Raw genomic sequence first — 18,818 nt, forward strand, 5'->3', positions numbered from 1 at the left:
TCAAATAAACTCTGAAGAAGAAAAGATAGCACTGATTAAAATAATACAAGGAGTCACCTTTATAAGGATGAGAGGGCAGCAGGAGATAAACCATTTTTTCACACTGTATTTGTTTCTGATTTCCCCACAAGAAGTGTGATGGCTCTGTTCCCACCTTCCAAAGAGCTGCCCTGTAATGACGGGGATATGTGGGGAAGGAGAATAAGCAAACTGGACAGCTGAGAGACAGGATGAGTGACAGGAGCAGGGCGCTATCTCCTTCTCTAGCTACATGAAGCAACACATTTCACATAAGTTGCCCATCTGGCTTTCTCCTCGCCCACTACAGAAGAACGTCTCTAGTAAAGGATGAAATAAACTGCAAGATGAGAAAGAACTTCTGATTTTTCTTTGAAGTTTACACATCCTCATTACATCCCGAAGGCCCTTTGAACTAAATAACTCTTAAGCATTTGACTAATACTGAATGATACAGTTCAACAAATTGGCCTTTGTATTGAAAAAATAAATACAGTCTGCAGTTAAGTTCAGGGAAAATGGAAATTAAAGTGGATCTATTTGATACAGTAATGACTGAAAAATTGCCATTAAATATTAAGTACATACGTGGTAAATCAATATGAAAAATACACACGCAAAAGGAAAAGAAGATCAAAGTTTACACAGAACTACAAGTTTACTGAGACTTTTTCCAAGTTGAATATTGAATCTTTTTCTCAATATTCAACCAACATAGTCCATTCGTCAAGCTGATTCATGGCATTTACATCATTTTATGCTGTCACTACGGGCTTCAGCAAGCTTCACTGACAGAAGTGCAACAATTCTTGTTACAGCAAATGTTTACAAACATTGTAACAAAACAGCACATCCCAGCCACTGAATCTGACTTCTTCATTTCCTAATTAAAGTTACTACCAGAGGGATTTTTTCCTTCTACAGTCTCTGCTATATAGATAATACTTAAAAGTATAGATAATTTTCTGTCCTGTAAAAACATACATACACAGTTAGAATTAGGAGTTCAGCGAGAACAGTGTAATGGGATCTATATTTAGACTGGAAAAAAATAACTTGATTTTTTATAGTTTTGCACTTCTCAAAGGTTGGAAGCTTCCCTTTCTTCATTGATCTATCATTCAAGGTAAACTATTAGTTCCAATTCCTACTCATCAAGGAGATAAAATCATTGTTTAATGTTACGTTATAGTGTACCATGAAATCCATCTTATGCATACTGATTCATTCAATTAACTATTTTTGTCTTATCAGCCATTTTGCTCATATGACAACCATAATAACAATATTTGAGCTTTTAAGATTTATATGCAAACTGAATTGTTTTATCCAAGGAAAGATCACTTAAAATTAAATGAAAACTACTACTTACTTTTCCAAGAGCAGAAGAATTTCAAAAAACTGAGAAAAAAATGCTTTGATAATCAAAAACTTATCTAGATTTAATTTCTGAAAATCTCTTAATGGCAGAAAGAATTCTGTTTGGATTAAGTTTGTAAATATCCAACAGCTATCAAAAAATAAGTGGACAAAATGGAGAAACTGCAAATTTTGAAAATGTTTTTCCAGTTTAAGTCAGGTCACAACCCCATTTTCAAAGCTTCCCAGTAGCTTAAATAAGCTAAAAATACTGGTTTGAAAATATTAACCAAAGTAATTTCTGAGATGAAATATTCTTTTCAGTAACTCAACAAAGCTGATGAGAAATGGCATTTATAAGCCAAGAGATGCTCATATTGTCAATCACAGCTGAACTAATCATTTCTAGGAAATCAAAGACAGACAGTCTCCCTTCCAACCTCACAGCTTTGTAATAAAAAAATCTGAGAATCTTAGGAATTCCCAGGCTTTCCAGATGTAGAAATGTAATGTCCTGTGTTTCAGTTTGCGTCCACTGCCTGTTCTCTTTTGCTGAACATCACAGAGGAAGAGTCTGGCTCCATCTTCTTCAGTCTGCTCCATTTTGCATTTACACATATTGCTAAGATCCCCCTGAGCCTTCTCCAGGAATAACAGTCCATATTCCACAACAACTCCTCATATGACAGATGCTCCACTACCTCAATCATCATCATGGCCCTTCACTTGAATCTCTCCGGTATGACCATATCTGTGCTGTACAGGGGAGACCAGAACTGGACCCAACACTCCAAATGTGACCTCCCCAGTGCTGAGCACCTCTCTCAACCTGCTGGCAATGCTCTGCCTACCATAGCCCAGTTTTCAATCCACCTCACTGTCCACCATTCTATTTTGTACTTCATCAGTTTGTCAAGGAGAACGTCATGGGAGATAGTGTCAAAAGCTTTGCTGAAATCAAGGCAAACCATATCCACTGCTCTCCCCTCATTCACCAAGCCACTCATTTCACTGAAGATGGTTATCAGGTTGGCCAGGCACAATTTCCCCTTTGTAAATTCATGCTACCTACTCCAAGCCACCTTTTTGTCTTTAATACTTTTGGAAATCCTAATCTTGAAAGCTAGAGGAGTGTGGAACCTTTAGGAATCCTATTCAAAACAAGATTTTCAAAAATCCCAGGCCTCCAGCTATGGAGATGAGAGCTCATTCCCTGTCAAAAACAGAACTTCCAAGACTTCCCAGCCCTATCTCCTCCATACGTGCCGGAAAAATCCAGTCAGGTGGTTCTTGCAGCACATCTAATATGCAATATTTGCCCACTGTAAGAACCAGAAACTTCAAACTTGCTGCATTCCAGGAGATCTAAAGAAGTGGCATACAGACTGCCACAGTGATATCTGAGCTCTGTTGAAGCTTTCTAGCCTGTCTACGGCAACAGAACTGATCTCTGCATGGCCTAATTTACCCAAACCAGAAGCTAAACCAATACCGGATATTGCAACAACACATCAGCCACCAAAGTGAACAACCAGTCAGTAACTCACCATGCCCTAAACAGTACATGGGGTTTGCTCTGTTTTTCTGAAATAAGAACCACACTCTTTTCTCTGGAAAGACATTTTTAATCCAAAGGGAAGTTCCTTTCTCTTAATCAGTTTCTGGGATTTTATCCCTCAGTTCTCAGTGCGCTCATTATACAGTACTTAAGAGTTCTTCCTTTCTACATTTTTTCAGAATGAGTCAATCTAGATAAAGAGTAAATCTGGTTTTTTTATGTTAAACTGCTGCAAAAACACTGTTCCCAGTACAGGAAAAGGTTAAAAATTCATTTAATATGGTATTTATAAATTAACAGAATACCTCAATATCATATAGTTGCTATATCAATTTAGGTAAACAAGTTGCTGTATGTAAAAGAGTGAAGAGCCCTAAAGAGTTAATATTTAATTTTCAGTCTCCTACTTAGATTAGAAAGATGGAACACATTCAGAATTGAGCTGGAAATGAAAGAAAAAAATTGTTTATTCTTTATAAAGCCATTCAAAATTAATTTCTATTTGACTCTGTAATATACGCAGCTTTTTATAAGGTTCTCTATTCTAAGAGAAGTAAATAAAGGTAAATAATGCATAATTTAAGTATTCCAGTGAACAAGCTAAAACAACTTACCTAAGCACATTTTATTCTTCATAAAACTTTTCTTAAAGACATTTAAAACTACAGCACACAAGATTCTTAATCAGGCTTAGGAATATGCAAAGTGACAGCCACAAGGACGAACACATACCCTTAATAATCGATTCAGCTGCATACAGATCCCGCTTGTAGGTCACCTAAAGGACAAACAAGTCTCATTAGGTTTAACACAGCAGGAAGGAATGCAAAACCAATAAAACAATGCCCTGAAGGCAATTCTTTACATTTGAAATACCATAAACAAATGACATTGTCAATTTCTTAATTCTGGTAAAATATCTCTGGCAAGTCATGAGAACAGAAGTTGCAGAAATTACTGGGGACTCAAGAGAAACCTTTTTTAAATACTTAGATCTGCTTAGAACTCATTTGAAACCTAAAACTATTTTTAACCCCTTGAACAATCATTAAAACATTATACTGTATCTATTTTCACACATCTATTTTCATGATTCCTTAAAAAACTGTATTTCTACTCTATAATTTTATTGTGAAATAGATTGATTTTTATAGGACTTGTGATTGTAAAAATGACAGCCAGGGAGAAGACTCATTATTTCTTTTGCTAATATAGGTGTAATTTTTCAGCAGTGCAAGTCTATTACTGTTAATGAGAGTTTAATCCATCAGTAGGAGTCAGTGAGACTACAGCAGGCTTTCTATGAGCTTTCAGAGGATTAAACACCATCAAGATCTTCTTGAAGACATTCATCAGATTAAGGTAGATTAATCAGATCAAGGTAGATGGACAATAAGATGCTGAATATTTACTTGGTACTTGCAAAAAACACCTTTCATATCTCCCTTTGTAGCAATTTGTAGCAGTTGACAAACACAGTATTAGGTTTTGTAAATAAAATAACAGGAAACTAAAAACAGCAGCCACCCAAGATACTAACAGTCTTTGCTAGCAACGTCTTTGCAATGACATGCAGTGACATGAACTGACACAAGAATAACTCCTAAATACTTGTTGTTTTTACTGCAAATTCCTTTTATGTTAAATAAACTAATACTGGCTTTTCTGCATTTGTTTCTCTAGAGTCTGAATAACCTTTTTCTTTATTTTTGAAATGCATTAATAGGATTCCAAAAGCTCTAGTGCTGCAAAGTATATCTTACAGCAGAAGCGTACAATTGCAGGTATCAGCATTTTAGTCTCCAAGTAACCAATTATTTGATTTTAACATAAGGATTCTTGTAACCACTTTCCTTTCCGTCTCATAAATTAAGCTGTGTATTGTAGCCAGAAACAGATGAATGATATTACCTTTCTCGTTACTCACAATTTCTCCAAGGAATTATATTATTTTAAAATTAAAAAATAACTTACTTCCCCACAGCTTGTCCTGAAGGAGAAGCAACCACAGAATGAACTTAGCCTGAGAAACCATAGGTATCTGAGTTTACATACTGTTGGGAAGAATCAATGTCTTGAATTATTGAGTGAGCAATTTTGTTGTGAGGTTTCTTTTGAATTACCTGTTTCTAGAGGGCTTTTATACTGAGCTTTCACTAAACCTGTAAGAGATTATCATTTAAAAGCCTTTCAAGAAATAAAACTACCTAAGCTCTGTCAAAAGTGGTCTCACATACTCCAAGGTTCACAATCTCTCCGAGCTGCAGAAGTATTTCTAAACAGTCTGTTTTTAAAAATAAGTTACTTTATAAAGTAGACCCAGTCTTCAAGAAAACAGCACAGAAAAATGAAACATTAAGAATGGAGCTTTAAAATTACTTCTGAGATTCTGAGCCAAACAATAGCAAGTATGTTTTTGAGTGGTGAGGATTTTTCACGGTATCAGCATTAAGTCTTTAAATGCACACCAATCTTTTTGAAGTGTTCTTTCAATGCAGTTTTCACTTGCATTATACACATACATATATATTACACTCCAACAATTATATTGTTACACTATTTTATACTTTATTTAAGAGGCTGTTGCCCCAGAACATTTAAGGTCATTTTGTTTAAAAGGCATCAAGCACAGACCAACTGTAAAGGTGGTGTTGATAGTGTCATTCTGTTTCCTTTTTTGTCGTCTTGATCCTAAATAGCTTATAAATAGTTATATTAAAACTACATTTATAATAGAACTTATAAATATTTATATTAGTAAAGTAATTTGAATATTCCTGCCTGGTTATTGTCACTACAAAGAATGATTTTAATTTTGTAATTTGTTACCAGAAAGTAAACAAACTCTCTCTTGCTTTAGTTCCAATGGTAAGTGACTTTGAAATGTTACTTTTTCTAACGCACTCTAAGCAGACAGTGCTTAGGTAGAATAATTAAGAGTTAGCTCAATAAAACAATATACATGCACACACAAGTAACCTTTTTGCACAGCTTTGAGTCATTTATTGTTACAGAGCTTGTGTACCTAATAAATAAACCAAACTCTTACAAATACCAGATCTGCTCTTTAAAGGTTCGGGTCCATATAGGATAAAAACAGTTTGTAATACCTGGACTTCAGAAACTGTTCCCCACCTGTTAATTGGCTGCAGTTTTTCTGTTCCACACCCTCTGAAACCTCAACTGAACAATGATTACTTATTTCATTTCTCATTTTTCTGGATGGAATATCTTTTTGCATCTTGTTGGAAAACAAACAAACAACAAACTGGGGCCATTGGGAGCACTTCAGTTCTTGGCATATGAAATCTAATTTATCTCAGCACTGAAAAGGCTTACAGAAAAACAAACAAACCCCCCACATGTTAGAAATTACATTATTATGACAGCTAAGGAAAGACAATTCTGCTTCTGAAAGGTAATCAGTAACAAATAGAAATAGGTCCTAACCATTTTGTAGGCAAGTACCACAAGAAAATTGGCAAACTTCTGCACTTCATCAAGCTGCACAGACTGAGCACAAATGTTCTTTAATGTTATTGCTCCAAGTCACCTGCCAAACACTGTGTGACCAATAGCACAGTGCTATCCAGGCAGGACAGAGCCAGCTTCCTCTGTAGCCTCTGACTATTCGCTACAGAAATGATTTACTGTTTCACAGATCTCATCATTTTTATGCTTTTGACTTTGAATGTCTTCATAAGCCACAGAAGACACCAATGACTTTCAGCTACAAAATAAGACAGGGAATAAGATGTGGAAGTGATAGGTACTTTCATGATATGGCACCAGCATCTTTGTGTATACTATATATGGCATATTCACTGCTCAGCACCAGCTGCAGCACAGTATCGGCACATAAATGGGTGCTATTGCTACTGTCACATGTTGCACAATATTGTCAACACCGAGACTCCGTGGTGGGTTGACCTTGGCTCTGTCTCTCCCCTCCTCAGCTGGACAGAGGAGATAAAATGTAATGAAAGGCTTGTGAGTAGAGGTAAGTTCAGGGAGATCACTAACCAATTACTGTCACAGGCAAAACAGACTCGACTTGGGGAACTTAGTTTAATTTATTGCCAATCCAAATCAGAGCAGGGTAATGAGAAATAAAACCAAATCTTAAAACAACTTCCCCCCACCCTTCCCCTTCCCTTCTTCCTGGGCCCAACTTCATTCCAAATTTCTCTACCTCCCTCCCGAAGCGGTGCAGCAGGACAGGGAACGGGGGTTGTGGTCAGTTCATCCCACGCTGTCTCTGCTGCTCCTTCCTCCTCAGGGCAGGACTCCTCACACTCTTCCCCTGCTCCAGCGTGGGGTCCCTCCCACAGCAGACAGCTCTCCACAAACTTCCCCAATGTGAGTCCTTCCCACGGGCTGCAGTTCTTCACAAACCACTCCAGCGTGGGTCCCTCCCACGGGGTGCAGCCCTTCAGGAACAGGCTGTGCTCCAGCCTGGGTCCCCCACGGGTTCACACGTCCTGCCAGCAAACCTGCTCCAGCGCAGGCTCCTCTCTCCATGGGGCAACAGGTCCTGCCAGGAGCCTGCCGCTGAGTGGGCTTCCCATGGGGTCACAGCCTCCATCGGGCATCCACCTGCTCCAGCCTGGGGTCCTACCTGGGCTGCAGACAGATCTCTGCTCCACCGTGGACCTCCATGGCTGCAGGGGGACAGCTCAGCCGGCCTCACCATGGTCTGCACCACAGGCTGAAGGGGAATCTCTGATCCGATGCTGGAGCACCTCCTGCCCTCCTTCTGCACTAACCTTGGTGTCTGCAGTTTCTCTCTTATATTACCACTCCTCTCTTGTGGCTGCAGTTGTGAAGGTTTTTTTTTCCTTCTTAACTGTGAAATCTCCATTCTTGGGGATATTGAAAATTCAACTGGCCAAAGCCCTGCACAGCCTAATCTAACTAACCTGGCCCCACTTTCAGCAAGGTGTTGGACCAGATGACGTGTAGGTATTTCCTTCAGACTTAATTATTCCATCATTCTAGGTCAAAAGACTACATTTCATCTGCTGGGAATCAGTAGTATCTACAGATAGTAAAAAACTAAATAAACATTATAAAGAACTAAATTAACTTTATGAGTGTGTTTTGTCGCCCTTCACATAAATACCACGCTTTGCAATGAGAACAATGAAATCATCCAAGAAGTGATGTAATGCAAATATGCATGACATAATCTGTCCCACAGAAGACTGAATAGGAAAACAGACAGTATAGTGTTTCAGAAAGTCTATGTCCCTAGAAAGGTATTGAAAGAATTTGCTATATGCAACCAACGCATAAGTAAATTCTGGTGCTAAATTGCACAGGAAATTTGCACTGCAGATTCAGGAAATTACCTTTCTGCATAAGATTTACTGTCATATTATTAGAAATTATGTCCTGTTGGAGGAAATTTACTGTCAAAGACAGATGGAGTGATTTGAGCTGCTTCCAGGTCCTTCCATGTGGAAATGAATAAAATAAAAAAAAAGTAAACACTTAAAAATTGCATGACACAACAGCTACTGAGAAAGAATAATGTCCCACCATCCAAAACAATGAAATGGGATACTGTTAAGTAGTAGGACGTATCCTTTGGCACCTGTATACACACCTGCTTTGTCAGTCATCAGGAACCTGCAGACAAAGTGAATGATGTTTAAAAAATTTAAAAGACTGTTTGAAGGGGTCTTAAATGTTACAGTATTACTAAATGGAATGAACTGCTCCAAAAATCAAACTGTTGTTAGCCAACTATTTGGCATCAGAAAAAAACGGATGTCCTCATAGGAAAAGCGGAGGAATATACACAAAAGATATAGGAAATGGCAGGAGAAAGATCATCTCATAAAAAAATGTTCTTGGTTTTAGAGATTATGGATTTATAGTTGTACAGATTCTCAAGTTAGTCAAGTACCTAGTTGGTTTTCCTACCTTCAGATAAACACTGACTTCATTGATAACCTCAGGTAATATCTGCCCAAGTCTGTCTACAACAATGAGCTCTAAAAAAACCTCATTGATAATCCAAAAACAATTCTGAAATTTGGAAGAGAAAAGCCTAACTATTACAATTGAAAATATATCTGAGATTTTTACAGCAATATGTGAATTTTATTAATCTTATAAGATATATAAAAACACAGATTATTATTGCCTTTACCTTCCAGAGGTCAGCTGTTCCTTCAACAAGTTTGGCATTTGTTTTACAGTATTTCAGAGCCAGATGCAAACATTCAGTTCCATAATCCAGGTCATAGTCTGTACACTGTAGAAATTAAAGCAGAAAAAAATATTCTTAATTAGTCTTAAAGAAATCATACTTCTAAGCAATAACAGATTGTCTTTCATTTATTAAAACTTACATCTCAAAAGTCCTTTCCAGAATGATACATGCCGTATTGGGTAGGTAGGTTCAGGAGGGATCTGAAGTAAAACCCTTCCAAGAAGCTTATGCCAAATTCTAGCTATCCAGCAAAGTGCTACAGAAGTAAATAAACACTTTACAACCACAAATTAGGTCAATGACGTGTTGCAATATCTTGCTACACCTTTATGTTGTTAACTCAATTAATGAGAAGTTACATGTATAAAATTTTTTTATTGTGTTGAGGCCTCTCCAAAATAAATCATCAACCTTCTAATTACAAAGTTGACAAATTGTAGAAGCATGACTCTTCAAATGCCTTGTTCTTTGGTTTTTGCAGCGTCAAAAAAGGATGATGGTAACTAAAAATCTCTGTTTTCCGTGCATGTTTCTCTCCATATTTTTCTCCAATTATGTGCACACAAAATAGCAGTTTAACACTGTTCCATAAGCCTTCCAGATTAAAAAAAAAAAAAAAATCACCAAAACCACCAAAAACTTTGTCTGCTTTTTAGTCATCTAGAAGAGGCGTTCTTCTCTCAGCAGCCCAAGCAGTTAGGCTTCCTACAGTTAGTGATTATAAGAATCTGTTAATGGAAAACTGATTATGGTGCAGAATCTCACGAGCCACAACAGAGATAGCTACAAAAGCAGGAACTAGGAGCTTATCAGACAGGACTACCTCAAGATGAATTGGCCTGATTAAGATAAAAAAGTTCTAGTCTATTTTCATATTGCTAAATTACCGGTCCACCCCGAAACATGAATTACATCTAACAAAGAAGGATAATTTCAGATAGAGTCTTTCATAAAAACGGAGGTATTTGAATAGACCACAGGCTGGGTAGCCCCATATTCAGTCGCTAGGAGAGACTGACAGTGGATAGTCAAGGATAAGTAAATAAGAACAAGGCAATCACATCATCATATTTTCCCAGAATACACCCTTGGCCTCACATAAAGCTATTATCCTGGCTTAGGAAATCCCTAACTTAAGAAGTCCCTGAGGGACACATTGAACCAGAAGCAACTGCTTTAACAGTCCTCAGTGAATTACAGGAATCCTGAACTCCCCCAATTACTTTTTGAATAGCAGTATTTTTGTTAGCGCTGGCACCAGGACGCATCTGATCCATCACTCTTTTCATCACATACTCTGTTGTTCTGACAGAAAAGGGAGTGCAAAACCACCTTCTCAGCTCTTCAAAATGCTCCACCACATCTAATGTCTTTGCATGGGTAAAGATCAACATCTACTCAGTCATTTCATGTGTGGAAGGAAGGTACTTCAAAACTTTGATCAACCCTTTTGCCTTCTTTTACTTACCTACCAATTTTATCATAACATCCTTCTACAAACCTTCTTAGTTAGACCTTATCTCTATCAGCCAGAAAAAAATGGGTATCTCCACCTCCTGTTCCAAATTATTTATGAACAAAATGAACTGCACACAGGGCCAAGCACAGATCTTCACAAAACTCCACTGGTAATTTACTGCTCTGAAAACTGGACATGTACTTTACCTCGTTATATTCTAGCAAATAATCCCTCTGGTGAGTCCTTGTTCTTATCCCAAATGTGTTCAGGTTCCTCAAAGAGCCTTTGGTACAAGCTTCAGTGAAACATCGTATTAGGCAAGTAGGCTGTTATCAGCTTCAGTAACCTCACACAAGATGCTGGTTAACTCCTCAAAGAACAACAATTAGCTCTGCAATGCACAAGCTTTCCTCTAAAAAGCTGAAATAACCTTTCCACTCTGTCAAATTTAACCATGTGTCTACAAATTGGAGTTTTGAATAAAATGTGACAGGTCAGGTACTGTGCTCAGTAATTCAGAGTCTCCTCCAAGATACAAGAATTCAAAATTGTGAAGAATGCAAAAGCCTAAGTGGGTTAAAGAAGATCCAACTGAGAGTGCTGCAATACAACTTGCCTTTTTCTTTTTTCATTTCCTTAAAAAGTTTAATTAAAAAGATGAAGAAAATTTTAGATTCTATTCTTGTTTTATAATGCATCAGTGAAATTCAAGAAATTCATCAGCATTATACACCTGAATTTATTACTAATACACACAGATGTCTTAGAAAATCACAGTTATCACTTTTATATTATTTAAATCAGTAATTTTTGTGATTTCAGTTTGTCATAACTGTAATCAAACATAAGATCATTTTACACAGTCCACTTAGAAAGAAAAGTAATTTAGCCGTTTTGAAGCACTTTGTGTAACAAAACAAAACAGACACAAGAAGACAGAGTAACTTAAAAAGAAAAACTTATTTCAAAATACTAGACAAAATAGAGTTTTCAAAAAGACACTTTGGAATATTTTTAAATTAAGTAGAAAATATTTCTATTCTTTGTTTTGTTCTAAAGGAAAAATTTTCTGGTAGAACATAAATTCTTTTCTACTAATTTAATATATGGGTAATGAATGATACTAGGACAAGACTAAGCAATTCCAACTTTTTAGCAAGGTATTAATCACAGGTAATTAGTAGGGAGTGGAGAAGTTCCATAAATGGGCTAAAGCATCTCGAGGGTACTGCTGGCTTCAAGGGATGAAATATGACACAAAACAAAGTAATAATTAAAAACATATTTCACTAACACTTGTACATCATGACATTTACCACTCTAATTATATGTAATTGTTTAAACCCAAACATATTGTCACAGTGTACTCTTCTGCAAGTCTGATACACTGATGTCAGAGAAGAACAATGAAATGGAAGTATAAGCTCAAGACCAGCTGATTTTGTATATTATCCATATGCTAAACAGCTCCACAAGTGAAAATTCAAATTCATATTTAAGGTGAAGAATTTGAAAGCTTCTATATTGCACTAAGAAATTCAGATAACAAATTAAGCATTATCAGGGAGTGCCTATAATAAAAACTTGTAGAATATCTATGCAGAAAATTCTTAGTGATCCAGCCATGCAAACAAGCTCATCCTAAGTCTTCCATATGTATTTCATTGTACAACCAGAGCCAATTCACACTACAGCAATCTGTTTAAAACTCTTACTATTTCTAAAGTATCTTCATGAATGAAGGCTTTTTAACATACAATTTGACAGGATACAGTTAACTGAACTTGACATGCACACACAGCTTTGTGGGACAATAGACATAGTTTAAGTTTTAGACCACAGATTGGAAATGGTGGAAACAGCTGGAAATATTGGCTCAAAACATATCCACAAAAGACAGAAAACAGATTAGTTTAGCTCTTTAAATGGCACAGAAGGAAATATGTTATTTAAAAATGCTTTTGAACTGTTGAATATCCAAAGGCATTTTAATAGGTAGTTATGGGGACTGACTTTTTTGTGGGTGTTTTTTGTTTGTTTGTTTTCCAAGAGTGGATGTTTGAATAAAGTGCTATGGGTAAAGTGAGATACATGTTTTAGCATTACACCAATTCTTCTTCCCCACTCCCCAGATTAGTTTGAAAATATTTGGATGAATAATATTACTTCCTAAAATGCAAGCTACTCTGTTGTTGCTCAGCTGTAAATGTGGAACAAGGGGTTAGAGAAAAGCACAGCTATGCAGCCTGCATCTCCCTGGTACTTACTAGAAGTCCATAAGCTGACTTGTTTCCAATACAATACTTTGAACAAGTAAAATGCTAAAGAAACAGTATTTAACATTAACAATTGCTTTTACTGTTAACATGCACTATTTTACTGTATCTTTATACTGATAAAAGATTTTGAATGAATACAATGGGAACTAGTAAACATACAACAGAACACAGATGCAAGAAAAATCTTCATGACAGCATTATCATTTGCTTATTTTGTCATCATTCTTTAGCTATAAAACAAGAAAAAAAATCAATATGTCTACATTGAGACTGAAAATTACTGTTCACTGTACATAACTTGCTGCTGGGCAGGAGGAGTCCCATGGACGAGAACGCAGAGCACAAACACACAGTGACACAACGTGAACTTCTTAAAGTCATAGCTACTAGCCAAGGTTGGGGATAACTCTACTCTTTCTTCTTTTCTTTAAATACAAATTTGTTAAAAAAAAAACACACTGTCACAATACGTAAAAGCAGAATCTTTGTGGGATTCAGAAATGTCTATGAATGCAGAGAACAAATACTTATATCAGACAACGAATGGACTTCTGAGCATAAATTAAACAAAATCATTGTGTTACAACTAGGAAAAAAATTGTAATGTGGATATTTTTGTTGATTTTGAACAGGTTCCTTCCACTTTCTTATAAGCAACAAACCACACATGAATCTGTGACCAAAAGAAAGGACCTAGGACTAAAGAGCTAGATAGAGAAACCCTTGTTTTCAGTGCACCATTCTATCAAAACCACTAAGAAAAAATGACGTTAACCTTGATTTAGAGCCATCAAGGAATCATTACAACAAAAACAATGCAATAAGGTAACTAGACAGTTAGAAAATATATCCTTTTTATCAACTGTCATTTTCTATCTCCGACCTCAAAAGGAAGCAGAAGACAAAGTATAATCACAAGACTAGATCCTAGCACAAGGCTGTGATAGCCCCAGCCGCCTCAAGTGGGACTCTGTATAAAAGAAACAGAAAAGTCAAGGTTTAAAATTCTTTTGAGAAAGCATAAGACCTATCTTTCCTGTTTTTAAATTCAGGCCTTAAGATACTTGCAGATACCCTACAGGATTATTATGATAGTGTCTGTATCATTAAAACCTACTCTTCAAGTCAGTATTTTTCTAGCTGCTACTGCTTGTGTCCGTGCAAAAGGTGAGATCCGAACAAACCAGTCATCCTGTATAAGAAGTACATGAGTACAACCTTACACCAAAACCATAAAAATACTACTATCACTTTGAAAAACCCTAGTTCTGTTTGAAAATTAGATGGAGAGCCCTATCACCTACATACCCAGAGAATGAGGTCTGTGATGTTCTAAACAAATCATGATTGACCTGTAGAGAGAGGGGGGAAAGTGCAGCTTTGCTATTAAGGAGCAAAAAGGTCCTTTTCTTTGCATTTTGATACACTAAGCTGTCAGTAGCTAAGAGATGAAAAGCTGTAGCATTACTACGTCATATTTCTCCTAGCTCTCTCAGAACAAGCAGCAGATAACAATTTAGATGGGTGGTCTCCCATCTGCTGGATACTGTGATTCTCTCTCAGTATTCAGCATTTTTTGAGTCTGTGCCAAACGGGTGATTCTGGTGGATACAGTACACTTATCAGGGTGCATCCAGTAACACTTTAAACAATACTTGCATAATCCAGTCTAACTTCCAAGTTGAAAAATCGCAGTATGTCTCCACAACATAGACCCTCCGAACTGTATCTGAAGACAAAATGCCTTTTCACTGCTACAGAGACGCCAGATTTCACCCAGGGCGCGGCAGCTTTGCACCACTGCACCAAACAGTTCCAAGAGCTAATATGTGAATTTGTGAAGTGCTTTGAGATCCTACAGGATGAGGAGTGCCATAAAATGGAAGTAATTATCCCATTAGCAAAAAAAACTATTTCTTTTTTTTTTCCTTATGCAAGGCATTAGAATTTCTCCAAACATTCTTGTGGCAGAAATTAATTAGGGCAAGGTGGGGATTCAAACAATATCCTGGCTCTACCATTGCACCAAGGAACTAATCAAGTACAGAGCTATCTAAGCTAGCGTAGTTTTCTCAACAGACCACCAATCTAGCTTCAAGTTTTGAATAAATGAAAGCATTACGGACAAAATTCATTTAGTATATTTCTCCTGAAAAGAATTTTGTAGAATGGGGTAGGTTTTAAGGGTGGGAGGGTGGAGGGATTTCCTCCAAATCTCAGGATGAAGGCACTAGGGTAAAAGGATGCCAAATGAAGTAACTGTAAAATATCTTTGGGAAACATGTCAGAACTACAACCTTAAGAGTGTACAAATTAGGATATCCATTTAGGTGTATTTAAACAACAGCCTGTGTGCGTCAGCCTGAAGATGAACAGAGAAAGGCAATCCAAATCCTCTGTAAAACTGCGTTATTAAAAAATTAGCTCCATTATAATTTTGCATCAAAACAAAAAAAATTACCAATTTTCAGCAGGAATGAAATGGAATAGAACTCAGGTTCTCCTGAAGTTTCAAATAAATCATTTTTTAAATGGGATTAAAGCCAGAGATAAAAACCAAACCAAAATGCACCACAACAATGAAAGGGTGCTGCTAATAAAGTAAAAACTTCTCATGTAAGGAGAAATGAGTTTTCTTTCAACATTTTGGAGCTCCACAGGTTTCCTTGTCAAACAATCAGATCTAAAATCCTAATGACCCATGGACAAATAAGGAGAAAGACTTCCTTTGTTAGTTTTTTTAAGATGCTTAGATTGCACATTGAAAAACTCACAGATATTCCCCATCTTGATACTATTATCTAGCTAATTAAAATCTATATTATACCATCAAAGGAACTGGAGTAGGAATTTAAACAAACTGAAATAATCCATGCTACTTTATTATTCAGTTAAGTTGACTTGGACCAACCAAGTAGATAGTTCCACTAAAACTGTAATTACCTATTGCATTTCATAGCCAGATGGAAGTGTGCTGCCTTTGGGACTCCATACAAAGAAAAGCATCAGCTTCTAGTACTGACTTAATACAAATCATACAAGTAGCAGATAACTATTGTTTTAGCTAACTCTTACCTAATTCATTAATCACTTCTTGATTCAGTATTTCAGAACACAGTTGATGAGAAGGAAGAAAACCTATAGACACAAACTGGAACGCAGAATTAGGAAAAACACAACAGTGTTGTTACATGGCATATATTTAGAAGACGTGAATATGTAACTACAAAATACAAAAGCAAAGTGGGTGACCAGTGCTGGGAAGTGGATCTCCATATAAACACCCAGCACATAGAAATCACAAAACACATTTGAAGATGAACGAGGTAAACCGATCATCCTTACAAGCTAATACACTTAATAAAATATGTCTGACACTTTTTTAAAAAAATGAAGGCCAAGAAACATCCCATTACAGCTTATGATAAAATCTATATATCTTACCTACTGTTAGCCATATGTTAAAAACAATGGTGATCTTTTTTTTCAGTGTTTTACACTACAAAAACAAACAGCTCTGACCTGTATCACTAATTCATGATTGAATAGCACTAGGGAATTTTTTTCCCCCAAGTGAATGTTTACATATTGTAAATATTACGCTGTTCCATCTCGCCACAACTTAGATGCCTTGTCATACACAGAGTTTCGTATTTGGTGAATGTTAAAACATAAAAAAATTGAAGTGCCCTGAAGATTCAGATATCTTTAGTCTTAGGGGGGGAGATGAGCAGAGTGCTTTTTCTCAGGATCCCGGCATTAGACTTAAATGCCCAAATTCTGCCTCACATGTTGACCCTTCAGTCCCTTTTCTCAGTCTGACCCTTGCTCCCAAAGTTGCCAAGGTTTTAGTCAACAATTTGTCCACTACTGTTCATTTAATCGCCTGTTGCCCCTGGCAATGTTAATTTGACAGACATTGATTTCTTTAACAAAGAATGAACCCACAGGAAAATCCCCAAATCAGTCTAGACAGGAATTGCCTGACCTGTGCCAAAATATTACTGAACTGCTACAGCTGACTCCACTTCCCCACTACAGAGGATACTAAAATGCTTCACGCATGTTTGAAGAAGAATCCCAGTAATGCTGTGCCCTTTCAAAAAGCAATTTAGAAGTTTACAAAATCCACATGGAATACACTCCCTATTATTTACATACAGAAAAGACAATACTTTGAGCGAATATTTCTACAATGGGCCTAACAAAAGCCAACTTCCTTTCTTACTCTGGCAAAATCTTCCTTGAACATTCTCAGGCCTTTGTTAGACGAGAACAATTTTGGGATTTCCTTTTCTTCTGCTGAGGACCAGGTTGGACAGTTTGCAGAATATCTCTTCTCCTCATCTCAACCCCATCTGGTGACATCTTGTAATGATTTTTTGGGGAGTGGAAGAACATCTGCCTCCCAGAATCTAGCATCAAAGTATTTGCATGATTCTCCCTGACACACTGTTATTTTGTATCTTGTCATTACTATGCTTATATATAGCAGCTCTCCTGTGCAGGCAGATGCTGTAACCTCTTATAAGTAAATGTGATTGCTTATTATCCAGGGTAACGTTGGCTATGAACAGATGTACAAATTCACTATAGTGCCAACAAGTACTAATGTCTACATAGTTTCTACAAGGATTAGAATCCCTAAAGTCAATCTGTTCCGAGTGGATATCTGAAAGGAGGTTATAGACATGCATCAGAGAAATGTCTCTAAACATCTTCAAGCTCATCCTCCTCCAATCAATACTCCTGCTTCCTGTTCCTATTATTTTTTTTTATTTCAGCTTCATTGTTCTGATTAGCTAAATATAAACTTCTGTAACCTACAAAAGGTCTACTATCAACAGATGTTTAAACTACCTATGCAAAACAAACACCCCCAAAATATGGTGTAGCTTTTGTGGTAATTTTTTCCAGGTACAGAAGATCTTTAGACTACACGTAAAACAACACACAAAAGATTATCAGAAAAAAAAATGTGAATCAAAATTATTTTTTAAAATTAAGATTGTTATAAACCTGTCACTCTATTTTCAAATAGTCATCAGACTTTGCCGTGCCATCAACATGTCAAGGATTCCTGCAGAATAGCCTTCTAATATGTCTCACCCTTTCCTCCACATTGTGTAGCTTGACTTCACCAGACTTGTCGTATTGGTGAGCAATTCTATTTTATCCCCAGCATTCATGGTGACAATTCTATAACCATCATATCACAGAATCATAAAAGCATTTAGGTTGGAAAAGACCTTTAAGATCATCAAGTCCAACTATTAACCTAGCACTGCCAAGTCCACCACTAAACCATGTCCCCAGGCACCCGACCTACATGTCTTTTCAACACCTCCAGGGATGGTGACTTCCCTGGGCAGCCTGTTCCAATGCTTGACAACCCTTTCAGTGAAGAATTTTTTCTTAATATCCAATCTAAACCTCGCCTAGTGCAACTTGAGGCCATTTCCTCTCAACTTGCTACTCAGCAGAAGAGACAAACACCTTCCATGCTACTCTCCTTTCAGGTAGTTGCAGACAGCAATAAGGTCTCTCCTCAGCCTCCTTTTCTCCAGGCTAAACAGCCCCAGTTCTCTCAGCTGCTCCTCATCAGACTTGTGCTCCAGACCCTTCACCAGTTTTGTCGCCCTCCTCTGAACTCTCTCCAGCACCTTCAATGTCTTTCCTGTAGTGAGGGGCCCAAAACTGAACACAGGATACAAGGTGGGGCCTCATTAGCATCGAGTGCAGGGGGACGATCACTTCTCTAGTCCTCCTAGCCACACTATTTCTGATACAAGCCAGGATGCTGTATCTTGGCCACCTGGGCACACTGTTGATTCATATTCAGCTGACTGTTGACCAACACCACCAGGTCCTTTTCTTCTAGGAAACTTTCCAGCCACTCTTCCCCAAGCCTGTAGTGCTGTCTGG

At 37.2% G+C, this 18,818-nt stretch overlaps 1 protein-coding gene across 5 annotated transcripts in view; it reads right to left on the reverse strand.

Annotated features, from left to right (window-relative positions):
• Nucleotides 1-18,818, reverse strand: part of CRPPA (CDP-L-ribitol pyrophosphorylase A) — a 117,491-nt gene that overhangs the window by 67,682 nt on the left and 30,991 nt on the right. For all 5 annotated transcript variants that reach the window (XR_010470056.1, XR_010470057.1, XM_065051215.1 and 2 more), the window contains exons 4-5: nucleotides 9,093-9,197; nucleotides 3,668-3,713 (exon numbers count right to left, since the gene is read on the reverse strand). Coding sequence is in view for 3 of the 5 variants with exons in the window: in XM_065051215.1 (XP_064907287.1) it covers nucleotides 3,668-3,713; nucleotides 9,093-9,197 (151 nt within the window). In the remaining 2 variants the exon portion in view is untranslated. The remainder of the gene's footprint in view (nucleotides 1-3,667; nucleotides 3,714-9,092; nucleotides 9,198-18,818) is intronic.

The sequence above is a fragment of the Columba livia genome, chromosome 2, assembly GCF_036013475.1.
Source record: "Columba livia isolate bColLiv1 breed racing homer chromosome 2, bColLiv1.pat.W.v2, whole genome shotgun sequence".
Taxonomy (NCBI): Eukaryota; Metazoa; Chordata; class Aves; order Columbiformes; family Columbidae; genus Columba; species Columba livia.